Source organism: Salvelinus namaycush, unplaced genomic scaffold (genome assembly GCF_016432855.1).
Source record: "Salvelinus namaycush isolate Seneca unplaced genomic scaffold, SaNama_1.0 Scaffold107, whole genome shotgun sequence".
In the NCBI taxonomy this organism is placed as follows: Eukaryota; Metazoa; Chordata; class Actinopteri; order Salmoniformes; family Salmonidae; genus Salvelinus; species Salvelinus namaycush.
In genome coordinates this window covers 171,798-188,725 of record NW_024057753.1, presented here as the reverse complement: position 1 = coordinate 188,725, position 16,928 = coordinate 171,798, and the positions used below count along the sequence as shown (strand labels likewise).

The window sequence follows — 16,928 nt, the reverse complement described above, 5'->3', positions numbered from 1 at the left end:
GTCATTATGTTAGGCCATCGTCAGTATGTTAGGCCATCGTCGGTATGTTAGGCCATCGTCAGTATGTTAGGCCATCGTCGGTATGTTAGACCATCGTCGGTATGTTAGAACATCGTCAATATGTTAGGCCATCGTCAGTATGTTAGGCCATCGTCAGTCTGTTAGGCCATCGTCAGTCTGTTAGGTCATCGTCAGTCTGTTAGGCCATCGTCATTATGTTAGGCCATCGTCAGTATGTTAGGCCATCGTCAGTATGTTAGGCCATCGTCAGTATGTTAGGCCATCGTCGGTATGTTAGGCCATCGTCAGTATGTTAGGCCATCGTCGGTATGTTAGACCATCGTCGGTATGTTAGAACATCGTCAATATGTTAGGCCATCGTCAGTATGTTAGGCCATCGTCAGTCTGTTAGGCCATCGTCAGTATGTTAGGCCATCGTCAGTATGTTAGGCCATCGTCAGTATGTTAGGCCATCGTCGGTATGTTAGACCATCGTCGGTATGTGGAAAAATGCAAGTCCTAACTGTAGCTGTACGATTATGATATACTAGAATATTTACATTCTTGATATGTTAACATCAGCACTATGGCACATGTTATATTATTAAATGATACCTGTAGATGTTTGAAGGTGAGGATGACAGGCTGGGCGAGGTGTTCTGTTGCTGGGTTACTGACGAGAGCTGTTACAACCTTGGAACTGATCTGGTAGCTAGGCTTTGATGCTGTGGTGTTTGCTGTGTCTCTGTCTGTGTCAGTGAGGTACTGGAAGGAGTTGTTGACAGATCTCTCCACTGTCTTGTAACACACCAACCCAACCAGAGTGAAACCTGTGATGCACAGAATGAAGCAAGTTACCAGAATGTCTTGTAGCTTTCCCAGAATTCCCAGGTTTTTCAGGTTTCCTGGTTGGAAGATTCCTGGAATAAGGAGGTGCTTTGAAAAGCTGGTCATGGCTCACATCAACACCATTATCCCAGAAACCCTACACTCCAATTTGCATACCGCCCCAACAGATCCACAGATGATACAATCATTATTGTACTCCACACTGCCTTTTCCCACCTGGATTGGACCTATTCATTGACTACAGCTCAGAATTCAACACCATAGTGCCCTCAAAGCTCTTCACTAAGCTAAGGACCCTGGCACTAAACACCTCCCTCTGCATCTGGATCCTGGACTTCGTGAAAGGCCGCCCCCAGGTGATCCTCAACATGGGGGCCCCTCAGGGGTGCGTGATCAGTCCTCTCTTGTACTCCCTTTTCACCCACGACTCATGGCAAAGCAAGACTCCAACATCATCATTAAGTTTGCCAACGACAGAACAGTGGTAGGCCTGATCACCGACAACGAGGAGACATTCTATAGGGAGTAGGTCAGATACCTGGCCGTGTGGTGCCAGGATAACAACCTCTCCTTCAACGTGATCAAGACAAAGGAGATGATTGTGGACTACAGGAAAAGGAGGACTGAACACACCACCATTCTCATCGACAGGGCTGTAGTGGAGCAGGTTGAGAGCTTCAAGTTCCTTCTCAGGAGACTGAAAAGATTTGGCATGGGTCCTCAGATCCTCAAAAAGTTATACAGCTGCACCGTCGAGAGCATCCTGACTGGTTGCATCACTGCCTGGTATGGCAACAGCTCGGCCTCCGACCACAAGACACTACAGAGGGTAATGCGTATGGCCCAGTACATCACTGGGGCCAAGCTTCTTGCCATCCAGGAGCTCTATACCATGCGGTGTCAGAGGAAGGCCCTACAAATTGTCAAAGACTCCAGTCACTCTTGTCACAGACTGTTCTCTCTGCTACCGAACGGCAAGCAGTACCGGGGCATCAGGTCTAGGTCCAAGAGGCTTCTAAACAGCTTCTACCCCCCAAGCTATAAGACTCCTGAACACCTAGTCAAATAGCTACCCTCCCACCCCCTTTTTTACGCTGCTGCTACTCTCTTGTTATCATCTATGCATTGTCACTTTAATAACTCTACCTACATGTACATATTACCTCAATTACCTCGACTAACCAGTGCCCCCCACACATTGACTCTGTACCGGTACCCCTTGTATATAGCATCGCTACTGTTATTTTACTGCTGCTATTTAATATTTATTTTTCTTTTTGACTTCACACTTTTTTTTTTTTTAACTGCATTGTTGGTTAAGGGCTTGTAAGCATTTCACAGTAAGGTCTATAGCTGTTGCATTTGATGCCTGTGACAAACACAATTTTACTTTATTTGATTTGAATAAGCAGGAAATGCGGAAACCAGGATTTCTAGGCAACCTGGGAGTTTTTGGAAAGTTACTGGTACTAAAAGATACAGTACTTAGTTATAGAGATGATGATGATGATGATGATGATGATGATGATGATGAAGAGTATCCTACCTGGGTACGTCCCGTTGCCGGTGGCTGTCTCCCAGCTGGTGTCCAGTCGAGCGTTGTCATTGGCCAGGCTGATTGGCCCAGTGGGCGGAGTCTGTCCCCTCCTCACTGCAAGCTCTGCCTCTGTGTACAAGGACGAGGAGAAAGGTGAAGGAGGATGTGTGTGTGTGTGTAAATGTGAGTTTGTGTCTGGAAGTTCATGTGTGTGTGTGTGTGTGTGTGTGTGTGTGTGTGTGTGTGTGTGTGTGTGTGTGTGTGTGTGTGTGTGTGTGTGTGTGTGTGTATGTGTGTTTGTGTGTGTGTGTGTGTGTGTGTGTGTGTGTGTGTGTGTGTGTGTGTGTGTGTGTGTGTGTGTGTGTGTGTGTGTGTGTGTGTGTGTGTGTGTGTGTGTGTGTGTGTGTGTGTGTGTTACCTGTGTGGTCTGTTTCCATGGTGGTGTGGGTGTCTCTGAGCTGTGGCCCAATGAGCATCAAGGTGTCCTCCACGGCGCCTAGCAACCCACTCACCTCCCGGCTGTTGCTTAGGATACCTTGAGACAGGAGACTGTCTATCTCTGTGAAGACATTCTACACACAGGAAGCAGAAACAGGAAACAGGAAGTGAGTGAACGAGGTGTATATGTTCATATGCATGCATGATTTCACTGTGTGTGTGTGTGTGTGTGTGTGTGTGTGTGTGTGTGTGTGTGTGTGTGTGTGTGTGTGTGTGTGTGTGTGTGTGTGTGTGTGTGTGTGTGTGTGTGTGTGTGTGTGTGTATGTGTGTGTGTGTGTGTGTGTGTGTGTGTGTGTGTGTGTGTGTGTGTGTGTGTGTGTGTGTGTGTGTGTGTGTGTGTTTAACCTCCAGTAACACCTCTCCAGTCAGTCTCTCTCCGCCTGAGTCCCCAGAGTTACTAAACGCCAGACAGCTTTTCCTCATCAGAGACAGGAGACCAGCTAACCCTGGGACAGTCTGAGAGAGAGGAGAAGTTCATTGACATCATGTGGGTAAAAACAAATATACAAATATTGACATATATTGTAGTCCCAGAAGATAGCGCTTAAAAGTACTAATTAAAACAGCTTCTAAAGTGGTATTAGAGAGACAGAGAAAGAAAAAGAGAAAAAGAGAGAACGAGAGAGAGAGAGAGAGAGAGAGAGAGAGAGAGAGAGAGAGAGAGAGAGAGAGAGAGAGAGAGAGAGAGAGAGAGAGAGAGATTTTTCTGACTGCTCACTGACATATTGTATAAATGTTCTGGTTATTTTACTGACTGCTTACTGACATATTGTATAAATGTTCTGGTTATTTTACTGACTGCTCACTGCCGTATTCTATAATGTTCTGCTTGTTTTACTGACTGCTTCATGCCATATTCTATAAATGTTCTGGTTATTTTACTGACTGCTTACTGACATATTGTATAATGTTCTGGTTATTTTACTGACTGCTCACTGCCATATTCTATAAATGTTCTGGTTATTTTACTGACTGCTCACTGACATATTGTATAATGTTCTGGTTATTTTACTGACTGCTTACTGACATATTCTATAATGTTCTGGTTATTTTACTGACTGCTCACTGCCGTATTCTATAAATGTTCTGGTTATTTTACTGACTGCTCACTGACATATTGTATAATGTTCTGGTTATTTTACTGACTGCTTACTGACATATTCTATAAATGTTCTGGTTATTTTACTGACTGCTCACTGACATATTCTATAAATGTTCTGGTTATTTTACTGACTGCTCACTGCCGTATTCTATAAATGTTCTGGTTATTTTACTGACTGCTCACTGACATATTGTATAATGTTCTGGTTATTTTACTGACTGCTTACTGACATATTCTATAATGTTCTGCTTGTTTTACTGACTGCTTACTGACATATTGTATAAATGTTCTGGTTATTTTACTGACTGCTTACTGACATATTGTATAAATGTTCTGGTTATTTTACTGACTGCTTACTGACATATTGTATAAATGTTCTGGTTATTTTACTGACTGCTCACTGACATATTGTATAATGTTCTGGTTATTTTACTGACTGCTTACTGACATATTCTATAATGTTCTGGTTATTTTACTGACTGCTTACTGCCATATTCTATAAATGTTCTGGTTATTTTACTGACTGCTTACTGCCATATTGTATAAATGTTCTGGTTATTTTACTGACTGCTTACTGCCGTATTCTATAATGTTCTGGTTATTTTACTGACTGCTTACTGACATATTGTATAATGTTCTGGTTATTTTACTGACTGCTCACTGACATATTCTATAAATGTTCTGGTTATTTTACTGACTGCTCACTGCCATATTCTATAAATGTTCTGGTTATTTTACTGACTGCTCACTGACATATTCCATGAATGTCATCCTAAAGTATTAGTCATTATAAGTGACATCAGGAGTCTGGGTTTAGCACTCACCTGTCCAGTAGTCTGATCCGCTTTGACCTGGTCACAGGTCAGTACTGAAGAAAACACAAAACACTGCCATCACACCTGGATCGACACTACACAGCACATACATATTACAAAACACAACCATCACACCTGGATCGACACTACACAGCACATACATATTACAAAACACAACCATCACACCTGGATCGACACTACACAGCACATACATATTACAAAACACAACCATCACACCTGGATCGACACTACACAGCACATACATATTACAAAACACAACCATCACACCTGGATCGACACTACACAGCACATACATATTACAAAACACAACCATCACACCTGGATCGACACTACACAGCACATACATATTACAAAACACAACCATCACACCTGGATCGACACTACACAGCACATACATATTACAAAACACTGCAATCACACCTGGATCGACACTACACAGCACATACATATTACAAAACACTGCAATCACACCTGGATCGACACTACACAGCACATACATATTACAAAAATCAACCATCACACCAGGATCGACACTACACAGCACATACATATTACAAAACACAACCATCACACCTGGATCGACACTACACAGCACATACATATTACAAAACACAACCATCACACCTGGATCGACACTACACAGTACATACATATTACAAAACACAACCATCACAGCTGGATCGAAACTACACAGTACAACACAACAGAACATAACACAACAGGACACAGAACAACACAACACAATGAGAACTAACAACCATCACACGTGCATGTTATCTGCACCACAACACAACAACACAACACAACACAACAACACAACAACACAACACAACAACACAACAACACAACACAACAACACCACAACACAACAACACAACAACACAACACCACAACACAACAACACAACAACACAACACAACAACACAACAACACAACACCACAACACAACAACACAACAACACAACACAACACAACAACACAACACAACAACACAACACAACAACACAACAACACAACACCACAACACCACAACACAACAATTCAACACATACAAATGAAAACTGTCACATCCTTATCATGTTCATAGTAGATCCAAGTTGTTGCCATGGGTAACCATGTTTACCATCAGATACCAACTAACTAAGATACAAATGAAGACATGAGACAGAGAGGAAGTTGAGGTGGAGATTAAAACACCCAGAAACCCACAGCACACCAGTGCCGAAATATTACCATGGTAACCATCCTAGCACGCATCCCAAAAGACAGCCTATGACATAGTGCTCTATGGGCCCTGGTCTAATGTAGTGCACTATATAGGGAATAGGGCCCTGGTCTAATGTAGTGCACTATGTAGGGAATAGGGCCCTGGTCTAATGTAGTGCACTATACAGGGAATAGGGTGTCATTTGGGCCTCAACACTAGAAAGAGGAAGCTGCCAGTGGAATAACGGTTTCTACAGCAACAGAGTCCCAACTGTAATATAAGCACCACACTCAGATCAGTTTATATAGTCCCTTACTGATCATCATTATCTAGGCTTACACAGTAACTGAACATAGACCTGTCCATATGGGGCAGTTTGCACAGCAGTCACCTCTGTTTGTGGAAGTAGTTGGGGATCAGTGAGGGTAGTGACCTCTGTTTGGGGAAGTAGTTGGGGATCAGTGAGGGTAGTGACCTCTGTTTGTAGAAGTAGTTGGGGAACAGTGAGGGTAGTGACCTCTGTTTGTGGAAGTAGTTGGGGATCAGTGAGGGTAGTGACCTCTGTTTGTGGAAGTAGTTGGGGAACAGTGAGGGCAGTGACCTCTGTTTGTGGAAGTAGTTGGGGATCAGTGAGGGTAGTGACCTCTGTTTGTGGCAGTAGTATTGGGAACAGTGAGGGCAGTGACCTCTGTTTGTGGAAGTAGTTGGGGAACAGTGAGGGTAGTGACCTCTGTTTGTGGAAGTAGTTGGGGATCAGTGAGGGTAGTGACCTCTGTTTGTGGAAGTAGTTGGGGATCAGTGAGGGTAGTGACCTCTGTTTGTGGAAGTAGTTGGGGATCAGTGAGGGTAGTGACCTCTGTTTGTAGAAGTAGTATTGGGATCAGTGAGGGTAGTGACCTCTGTTTGTGGAAGTAGTTGGGGGTCAGTGAGGGTAGTAACCTCTGTTTGTGGAAGTAGTTGGGGATCAGTGAGGGTAGTGACCTCTGTTTGGGGCAGTAGTATTGGGAACAGTGAGGGTAGTGACCTATGTTTGTGGAAGTAGTTGGGGAACAGTGAGGGTAGTGACCTCTGTTTCTGGAAGTAGTTGGGGAACAGTGAGGGTAGTGCCCTCTGTTTGTGGAAGTAGTTGGGGATCAGTGAGGGTAGTGACCTCTGTTTGTGGAAGTAGTTGGGGATCAGTGAGGGTAGTGACCTCTGTTTGTAGAAGTAGTTGGGGATCAGTGAGGGTAGTGACCTCTGTTTGTGGAAGTAGTTGGGGATCAGTGAGGGTAGTGACCTCTGTTTGTGGAAGTAGTTGGGGATCAGTGAGGGTAGTGACCTCTGTTTGTGGAAGTAGTTGGGGATCAGTGAGGGTAGTGACCTCTGTTTGTGGAAGTAGTTGGGGATCAGTGAGGGTAGTGACCTCTGTTTCTGGAAGTAGTTGGGGAACAGTGAGGGTAGTGACCTCTGTTTGTGGAAGTAGTTGGGGATCAGTGAGGGTAGTGACCTCTGTTTGTGGAAGTAGTTGGGGATCAGTGAGGGTAGTGACCTCTGTTTGTGGAAGTAGTTGGGGATCAGTGAGGGTAGTGACCTCTGTTTGTGGAAGTAGTTGGGGATCAGTGAGGGTAGTGACCTCTGTTTCTGGAAGTAGTTGGGGAACAGTGAGGGTAGTGACCTCTGTTTGTGGAAGTAGTTGGGGATCAGTGAGGGTAGTGACCTCTGTTTGTGGAAGTAGTTGGGGATCAGTGAGGGTAGTGACCTCTGTTTGTGGAAGTAGTTGGGGATCAGTGAGGGTAGTGACCTCTGTTTGTGGAAGTAGTTGGGGAACAGTGAGGGCAGTGACCTCTGTTTGTGGAAGTAGTTGGGGATCAGTGAGGGTAGTGACCTCTGTTTGTGGCAGTAGTATTGGGAACAGTGAGGGCAGTGACCTCTGTTTGTGGAAGTAGTTGGGGAACAGTGAGGGTAGTGACCTCTGTTTGTGGAAGTAGTTGGGGAACAGTGAGGGTAGTGACCTCTGTTTGTGGAAGTAGTTGGGGATCAGTGAGGGTAGTAACCTCTGTTTGTGGAAGTAGTTGGGGATCAGTGAGGGTAGTGACCTCTGTTTGTAGAAGTAGTATTGGGATCAGTGAGGGTAGTGACCTCTGTTTGTGGAAGTAGTTGGGGGTCAGTGAGGGTAGTAACCTCTGTTTGTAGAAGTAGTTGGGGAACAGTGAGGGTAGTGACCTCTGTTTGTGGAAGTAGTTGGGGATCAGTGAGGGTAGTGACCTCTGTTTGTGGAAGTAGTTGGGGAACAGTGAGGGCAGTGACCTCTGTTTGTGGAAGTAGTTGGGGATCAGTGAGGGTAGTGACCTCTGTTTGTGGCAGTAGTATTGGGAACAGTGAGGGCAGTGACCTCTGTTTGTGGAAGTAGTTGGGGAACAGTGAGGGTAGTGACCTCTGTTTGTGGAAGTAGTTGGGGATCAGTGAGGGTAGTGACCTCTGTTTGTGGAAGTAGTTGGGGATCAGTGAGGGTAGTGACCTCTGTTTGTGGAAGTAGTTGGGGATCAGTGAGGGTAGTGACCTCTGTTTGTAGAAGTAGTATTGGGATCAGTGAGGGTAGTGACCTCTGTTTGTGGAAGTAGTTGGGGGTCAGTGAGGGTAGTAACCTCTGTTTGTGGAAGTAGTTGGGGATCAGTGAGGGTAGTGACCTCTGTTTGGGGCAGTAGTATTGGGAACAGTGAGGGTAGTGACCTATGTTTGTGGAAGTAGTTGGGGAACAGTGAGGGTAGTGACCTCTGTTTCTGGAAGTAGTTGGGGAACAGTGAGGGTAGTGACCTCTGTTTGTGGAAGTAGTTGGGGATCAGTGAGGGTAGTGACCTCTGTTTGTGGAAGTAGTTGGGGATCAGTGAGGGTAGTGACCTCTGTTTGTAGAAGTAGTTGGGGATCAGTGAGGGTAGTGACCTCTGTTTGTGGAAGTAGTTGGGGATCAGTGAGGGTAGTGACCTCTGTTTGTGGAAGTAGTTGGGGATCAGTGAGGGTAGTGACCTCTGTTTGTGGAAGTAGTTGGGGATCAGTGAGGGTAGTGACCTCTGTTTGTGGAAGTAGTTGGGGATCAGTGAGGGTAGTGACCTCTGTTTCTGGAAGTAGTTGGGGAACAGTGAGGGTAGTGACCTCTGTTTGTGGAAGTAGTTGGGGATCAGTGAGGGTAGTGACCTCTGTTTGTGGAAGTAGTTGGGGATCAGTGAGGGTAGTGACCTCTGTTTGTGGAAGTAGTTGGGGATCAGTGAGGGTAGTGACCTCTGTTTGTGGAAGTAGTTGGGGATCAGTGAGGGTAGTGACCTCTGTTTCTGGAAGTAGTTGGGGAACAGTGAGGGTAGTGACCTCTGTTTGTGGAAGTAGTTGGGGATCAGTGAGGGTAGTGACCTCTGTTTGTGGAAGTAGTTGGGGATCAGTGAGGGTAGTGACCTCTGTTTGTGGAAGTAGTTGGGGATCAGTGAGGGTAGTGACCTCTGTTTGTGGAAGTAGTTGGGGAACAGTGAGGGCAGTGACCTCTGTTTGTGGAAGTAGTTGGGGATCAGTGAGGGTAGTGACCTCTGTTTGTGGAAGTAGTTGGGGATCAGTGAGGGTAGTGACCTCTGTTTGGGACAGTAGTATTGGGAACAGTGAGGGTAGTGACCTCTGTTTGAGGAAGTAGTTGGGGATCAGTGAGGGTAGTAACCGCTGTTTGTAGAAGTAGTTGGGGATCAGTGAGGGTAGTGACCTCTGTTTGTGGAAGTAGTTGGGGATCAGTGAGGGTAGTGACCTCTGTTTGTAGAAGTAGTTGGGGATCAGTGAGGGTAGTAACCTCTGTTTGTGGAAGTAGTTGGTGATCAGTGAAGGTAGTGACCTCTGTTTGTAGAAGTAGTTGGGGATCAGTGAGGGTAGTGACCTCTGTTTGTAGAAGTAGTTGGGGATCAGTGAGGGTAGTGACCTCTGTTTGTAGAAGTAGTTGGGGATCAGTGAGGGTAGTAACCTCTGTTTGTGGAAGTAGTTGGTGATCAGTGAGGGTAGTGACCTTTGTTTGTAGAAGTAGTTGGGGATCAGTGAGGGTAGTGACCTCTGTTTGTAGAAGTAGTTGGGGATCAGTGAGGGTAGTGACCTCTGTTTGTAGAAGTAGTTGGGGATCAGTGAGGGTAGTGACCTCTGTTTGTGGAAGTAGTTGGGGAACAGTGAGGGTAGTGACCTCTGTTTGGGGCAGTAGTTGGGGATCAGTGAGGGTAGTAACCTCTGTTTGGGGCAGTAGTATTGAGAACAGTGAGGGTAGTGACCTCTGTTTGTGGAAGTAGTTGGGGATCAGTGAGGGTAGTGACCTCTGTTTGTGGAAGTAGTTGGGGATCAGTGAGGGTAGTGACCTCTGTTTGTGGAAGTAGTTGGGGATCAGTGAGGGTAGTGACCTCTGTTTGGGGCAGTAGTTGGGGATCAGTGAGGGTAGTAACCTCTGTTTGGGGCAGTAGTATTGAGAACAGTGAGGGTAGTGACCTCTGTTTGTGGAAGTAATTGGGGATCAGTGAGGGTAGTGACCTCTGTTTGTGGAAGTAGTTGGGGATCAGTGAGGGTAGTGACCTCTGTTTGGGGAAGTAGTTGGGGATCAGTGAGGGTAGTGACCTCTGTTTGGGGAAGTAGTTGGGGATCAGTGAGGGTAGTGACCTCTGTTTGTAGAAGTAGTTGGGGATCAGTGAGGGTAGTGACCTCTGTTTGAGGAAGTAGTTGGTGATCAGTGAGGGTAGTGACCTCTGTTTGGGGAAGTAGTTGGGGATCAGTGAGGGTAGTGACCTCTGTTTGTGGAAGTAGTTGGGGATCAGTGAGGGTAGTGACCTCTGTTTGTGGAAGTAGTTGGGGATCAGTGAGGGTAGTGACCTCTGTTTGTAGAAGTAGTTGGGGATCAGTGAGGGTAGTGACCTCTGTTTGTGGAAGTAGTTGGGGACAGTGAGGGTAGTGAACTCTGTTTGTGGAAGTAGTTGGGGATCAGTGAGGGTAGTAACCTCTGTTTGTGGAAGTAGTTGGGGAACAGTGAGGGCAGTGACCTCTGTTTGTGGAAGTAGTATTGGGAACAGTGAGGGTAGTAACCTCTGTTTGTGGAAGTAGTTGGGGAACAGTGAGGGTAGTAACCTCTGTTTGTGGAAGTAGTTGGGGAACAGTTAGGGCAGTGACCTCTGTTTGTGGAAGTAGTATTGGGAACAGTGAGGGTAGTAACCTCTGTTTGTGGAAGTAGTTGGGGAACAGTGAGGGTAGTAACCTCTGTTTGGGGCAGTAGTATTGAGAACAGTGAGGGTAGTGACCTCTGTTTGTGGAAGTAGTATTGGGAACAGTGAGGGTAGTAACCTCTGTTTGGGGCAGTAGTATTGAGAACAGTGAGGGTAGTAACCTCTGTTTGTAGAAGTAGTATTGGGAACAGTGAGGGTAGTGACCTCTGTTTGGGGCAGTAGTATTGGGAACAGTGAGGGTAGTGACCTCTGTTTGTGGAAGTAGTTGGGGATCAGTGAGGGTAGTGACCTCTGTTTGTGGAAGTAGTTGGGGATCAGTGAGGGTAGTAACCTCTGTTTGGGGCAGTAGTTGGGGATCAGTGAGGGTAGTAACCTCTGTTTGTGGAAGAAGTTGGTGATAAGTGAGGGTAGTGACCTCTGTTTGGGGCAGTAGTATTGAGAACAATGAGGGTAGTGACCTCTGTTTGTGGAAGTAGTTGGGGATCAGTGAGGGTAGTAACCTCTGTTTGGGGCAGTAGTATTGAGAACAATGAGGGTAGTGACCTCTGTTTGAGGAAGTAGTTGGGGATCAGTGAGGGTAGTGACCTCTGTTTGTGGAAGTAGTTGGTGATCAGTGAGGGTAGTGACCTCTGTTTGTGGCAGTAGTTGGGGAACAGTGAGGGTAGTGACCTCTGTTTGTAGAAGTAGTTGGGGATCAGTGAGGGTAGTGACCTCTGTTTGAGGAAGTAGTTGGTGATCAGTGAGGGTAGTGACCTCTGTTTGAGGAAGTAGTTGGTGATCAGTGAGGGTAGTGACCTCTGTTTGGGGAAGTAGTTGGGGATCAGTGAGGGTAGTAACCTCTGTTTGTGGAAGTAGTTGGGGATCAGTGAGGGTAGTGACCTCTGTTTGTAGAAGTAGTTGGGGATCAGTGAGGGTAGTGACCTCTGTTTGTGGAAGTAGTTGGGGATCAGTGAGGGTAGTGACCTCTGTTTGGGGCAGTAGTATTGAGAACAGTGAGGGTAGTGACCTCTGTTTGTGGAAGTAGTTGGGGATCAGTGAGGGTAGTGACCTCTGTTTGTGGAAGTAGTTGGTGATCAGTGAGGGTAGTGACCTCTGTTTGGGGCAGTAGTATTGAGAACAGTGAGGGTAGTGACCTCTGTTTGTGGAAGTAGTTGGGGATCAGTGAGGGTAGTGACCTCTGTTTGGGGCAGTAGTATTGAGAACAGTGAGGGTAGTGACCTCTGTTTGTGGAAGTAGTTGGGGATCAGTGAGGGTAGTGACCTCTGTTTGTGGAAGTAGTTGGGGATCAGTGAGGGTAGTGACCTCTGTTTGTAGAAGTAGTTGGGGATCAGTGAGGGTAGTGACCTCTGTTTGGGGCAGTAGTATTGGGAACAGTGAGGGTAGTGACCTCTGTTTGTGGAAGTAGTTGGGGATCAGTGAGGGTAGTGACCTCTGTTTGAGGAAGTAGTTGGTGTTCAGTGAGGGTAGTGACCTCTGTTTGGGGCAGTAGTTGGGGATCAGTGAGGGTAGTGACCTCTGTTTGTAGAAGTAGTTGGGGATCAGTGAGGGTAGTGACCTCTGTTTGTGGAAGTAGTTGGGGATCAGTGAGGGTAGTGACCTCTGTTTGTAGAAGTAGTTGGGGATCAGTGAGGGTAGTGACCTCTGTTTGTGGAAATAGTTGGGGATAAGTGAGGGTAGTGACCTCTGTTTGGGGCAGTAGTTGGGGAACAGTGAGGGTAGTGACCTCTGTTTGTAGAAGTAGTTGGGGATCAGTGAGGGTAGTGACCTCTGTTTGTAGAAGTAGTTGGGGATCAGTGAGGGTAGTGACCTCTGTTTGAGGAAGTAGTTGGTGATCAGTGAGGGTAGTGACCTCTGTTTGGGGCAGTAGTTGGGGATCAGTGAGGGTAATGACCTCTGTTTGTGGAAGCAGTTGGGGATCAGTGAGGGTAGTGACCTCTGTTTGTGGAAGTAGTTGGGGAACAGTGAGGGTAGTGACCTCTGTTTGTGGAAGTAGTTGGGGACATTGAGGGTAGTGACCTCTGTTTGTGGAAGTAGTTGGGGATCAGTGAGGGTAGTGACCTCTGTTTGGGGCAGTAGTATTGAGAACAGTGAGGGTAGTGACCTCTGTTTGTGGAAGTAGTATTGGGAACAGTGAGGGTAGTAACCTCTGTTTGTGGAAGTAGTATTGGGAACAGTGAGGGTAGTAACCTCTGTTTGGGGCAGTAGTATTGAGAACAGTGAGGGTAGTAACCTCTGTTTGTGGAAGTAGTATTGGGAACAGTGAGGGTAGTAACCTCTGTTTGGGGCAGTAGTATTGAGAACAGTGAGGGTAATGACCTCTGTTTGTGGAAGTAGTTGGGGACAGTGAGGGTAGTGACCTCTGTTTGGGGAAGTAGTATTGGGATCAGTGTACAACGTAAAACGTAACGTAAAACAACGTAAAACACCAAATAATGCATGCAGATCAGAATTAGGCCGATACCTGCTAATTATGAAAATCCAGAAAAGAGCCGTTAAATTCTACAACTACCTAAAAGGAAGTGATTCCCAAACCTTCCATAACAAAGCCATCACCTACAGAGAAATTAACCTGGAGAAGATCCCCCTTAGCAAGCTGGTCCTGGGGCTCTGTTCACAAACACAAACAGACCCCACAGAGACCCAGGACAGCAACACAATTAGACCCAACCAAATCATGAGAAAACAAAAAGATAATTACTTGACACATTGGAAAGAATTTACAAAAAAACTGCGCAAACTAGATGTCACGTCCTGACCATAGAAATCCTTTATTTTCTATGGTGGAGTAGGTCAGGGCGTGACTGGGGGGTGTTCTAGTTTATTATTTCTATGTGTTGTCTTGTTTTTGTATTTCTATGTTGGCCTGGTATGGTTCCCAATCAGAGGCAGCTGTTTATCGTTGTCTCTGATTAGGGATCATATTTAGGTAGTGGTCCCGTGTGGCTCAGTTGGTAGAGCATGGCGCTTGCAACGCCAGGGTTGTGGGATCAATTCCCACGGGGGGACCAGGGTTCAATTCCCACGGGGGGACCAGGATGAATATGTATGAACTTTCCAATTTGTAAGTTGCTCTGGATAAGAGCGTCTGCTAAATGACTTAAATGTAAATGTAGGTAGCCTTTTCCCACCTGTTGTTTGAGGGATCTTGTTTTTGTATTGTTGCTTTTGAGCCATACAAGGCTGTACGTTCGTTTGTTTGTTTCTCTTTATTGTTTTGTTGCTGGTTCACATTTAAATAAAATATGATGAACCCAAATCACGCTGTGCCTTGGTCTACCCATTTCCACGAGGTTTACACTAGAATGCTATCTGGCCCTCAACAGAGAGTACACAGTGGCAGAATCCCTGACCACTGTGACTGACCAAAACTTAAGGAAATCTTTGACTATGTACAGACTCAGTGAGCATAGCCTTGCTATTGAGAAAGGCTGCCGTAGGCAGACCTGGCTCTCAAGAGAAGACAGGCTATGTGCTCACTGCCCACAAAATGAGGTGGAAACTGAGCTGCACTTCCTAACTTATATATGACCATGAACTGAGACCCTCGCATCCCCCCCACACACACACACACACACACACACACACACACACACACACACACACACACACACACACACACACACACACACACACACACACACACACACACACACACACACACACAAATACTCACCAGTACACTGTCCAGAAAAGGTGAAGTTGACAGTCGTTGTGGATTTGAACCCAGGTAGACACTGACAGTAGAAGCTCTCCTGTGTGTTGTAACACGTGGCATTACTTCCACAGGGTGGGGCACTGTCCCACTCCTTACACTCATCTGAATTAACACATTGTTTTCTTGTTTTGAATATGAAGCCCAGGCCGCAATCTCTGGCCTCTAGGTTCCCCAGTCCAATGAAATGAAGACCTGTGAGGAGAGAGAGAGAGAGAGACAGAGAGACAGAGAGAGAGAGAGAGAGAGAGAGAGAGAGAGAGAGAGAGAGAGAGAGAGAGAGAGAGAGAGAGAGAGAGAGAGAGAGAGAGAGAGAGAGAGATATTATTATTTAAGTTATTTAACCAGACAACCACTTTAAGCTTAGGCTCTTTTAAGACAATGTGTACCTCCTAAATGAAACCATATTCCCTATATAGAGCACCATTAGTCAAAAGATGTTCACTATAGGGAATAGGGTGCCATTTGGGATCCAATATATAAATTAGTGATCGCCATGGGATATAGAACTACTAGTAATACTAAGCCTGTTATTGGTGCAGAATGTATTCTTTCTGATGTCACAGTGTGAAGTGTTCCAACAAGAGGGAACCTATCAACAAAACCATGTGGGATTGTTACTCAACACCACACTAATTTATGGTTTAAAGCCCTCAGATTGAACTCTGGACTTCAAAGCCAGTTCCACTATTTATTTGTATTCTTCCCCAATCAGGGACTGATTTAGGAACTCTCATTTTCATTGCAAAGTGAATTTCGTTTGGAGTAAAACTTTTCTGTTACTAAACGTTTTGCAACACTTTACAACTGTTTGCTACGGTCTTCATCTGAATGAACAGGCCGACAACCAGGGATGGAAGTTACGAATTTTGGGCACTTGTCAGCCAGGCTGGTAGATTATTATTAGCCCGGGTCCAAAATATGTGCCGTGAAATATTTAAAAATACAAAATGTCACAGACAGGCTAGTTTGGGAAATGTTCTACTAGCCAGATCTGAAAAGTACTAGCCTTGGACTAGCTTCAATCCCATCCCTGTCAACACCACAGTACTCTGGACCTCGTTGGGATGCAAAACAGTTTCTTCTTTATATTTCTGCATCCCAAATGGCACTCTATTCCGTAGGCTACTGTCCTATAGGCCCATGGGTAGAATCACCAGTAAAACACTTGTTCTCCACATTGCATATATTTGAATGTCTTCGTGGTGCCTACTTTTCCTGAATTTACCAAATTCACTCCATATCTCCCTAAATGTGTGCTGCCATCTGGGATTGCGAGGTAATCTGTCTCTAAAAGTTCACTACCATCTGGGTTTATGCTGTAATATGTCCCTAAAGGTGTGCTGCCACCTGGGATTATGCAGTAATCTGTCCCTGAAGGTGTGCTGCCACCTGGGTTTATGCTGTAATCTGTCCCTGAAGGTGTGCTGCCACCTGGGTTTATGCTGTAATCTGTCCCTAAAGGTGTGCTGCCACCTGGGATTATGTGGTAATCTGTCCCTAAAGGTGTGCTGCCACCTGGGTTTATGCTGTAATCTGTCCCTAAAGATGTGCTGCCACCTGGGATTATGCGGTAATCTGTCCCTGAAGGTGTGCTGCCACCTGGGTTTATGCTGTAATCTGTCCCTAAAGATGTGCTGCCACCTGGGATTATGTGGTAATCTGTCCCTAAAGGTGTGCTGCCACCTGGGATTACGCGGTAGTCTGTCCCTAAAGGTGTGCTGCCACCTGGGATTACGCAGTAATCTGTCCCTAAAGGTGTGCTGCCACTTGGGTTTATGCTGTAATCTCTTGTAGTAACTACTACTGAGTATCTGGACTAGGGAGTGAGTTTCACAAAATGTGTATTTAAACATTTATTTCACCATAGTTCACACATTTAATAACCCGTACCGACTGGTAAGGCATTCAGGATTATAGACTTGTCTTTGGTGACGGGAGAAGTGTCTGGGAAACAGCTAAACCAGAGGGTTGGGATGTGGACT

The 16,928-nt window shown here is 45.7% G+C and overlaps 1 protein-coding gene across 1 annotated transcript in view; it reads right to left on the bottom strand.

Annotated features, from left to right (window-relative positions):
* The window catches only part of LOC120035608 (putative adhesion G protein-coupled receptor E4P), a 28,924-nt gene extending 13,902 nt beyond the window's left edge, over positions 1 to 15,022 (bottom strand). The window contains exons 1-5 of the mRNA XM_038982205.1: positions 14,905 to 15,022; positions 3,231 to 3,341; positions 2,805 to 2,958; positions 2,396 to 2,515; positions 616 to 830 (exon numbers count right to left, since the gene is read on the bottom strand). Coding sequence (XP_038838133.1) covers positions 616 to 830; positions 2,396 to 2,515; positions 2,805 to 2,958; positions 3,231 to 3,341; positions 14,905 to 15,006 — 702 coding nt within the window. The 5' untranslated portion in view covers positions 15,007 to 15,022. The remainder of the gene's footprint in view (positions 1 to 615; positions 831 to 2,395; positions 2,516 to 2,804; positions 2,959 to 3,230; positions 3,342 to 14,904) is intronic.
* Positions 15,023 to 16,928: the final 1,906 nt, after the last annotated feature.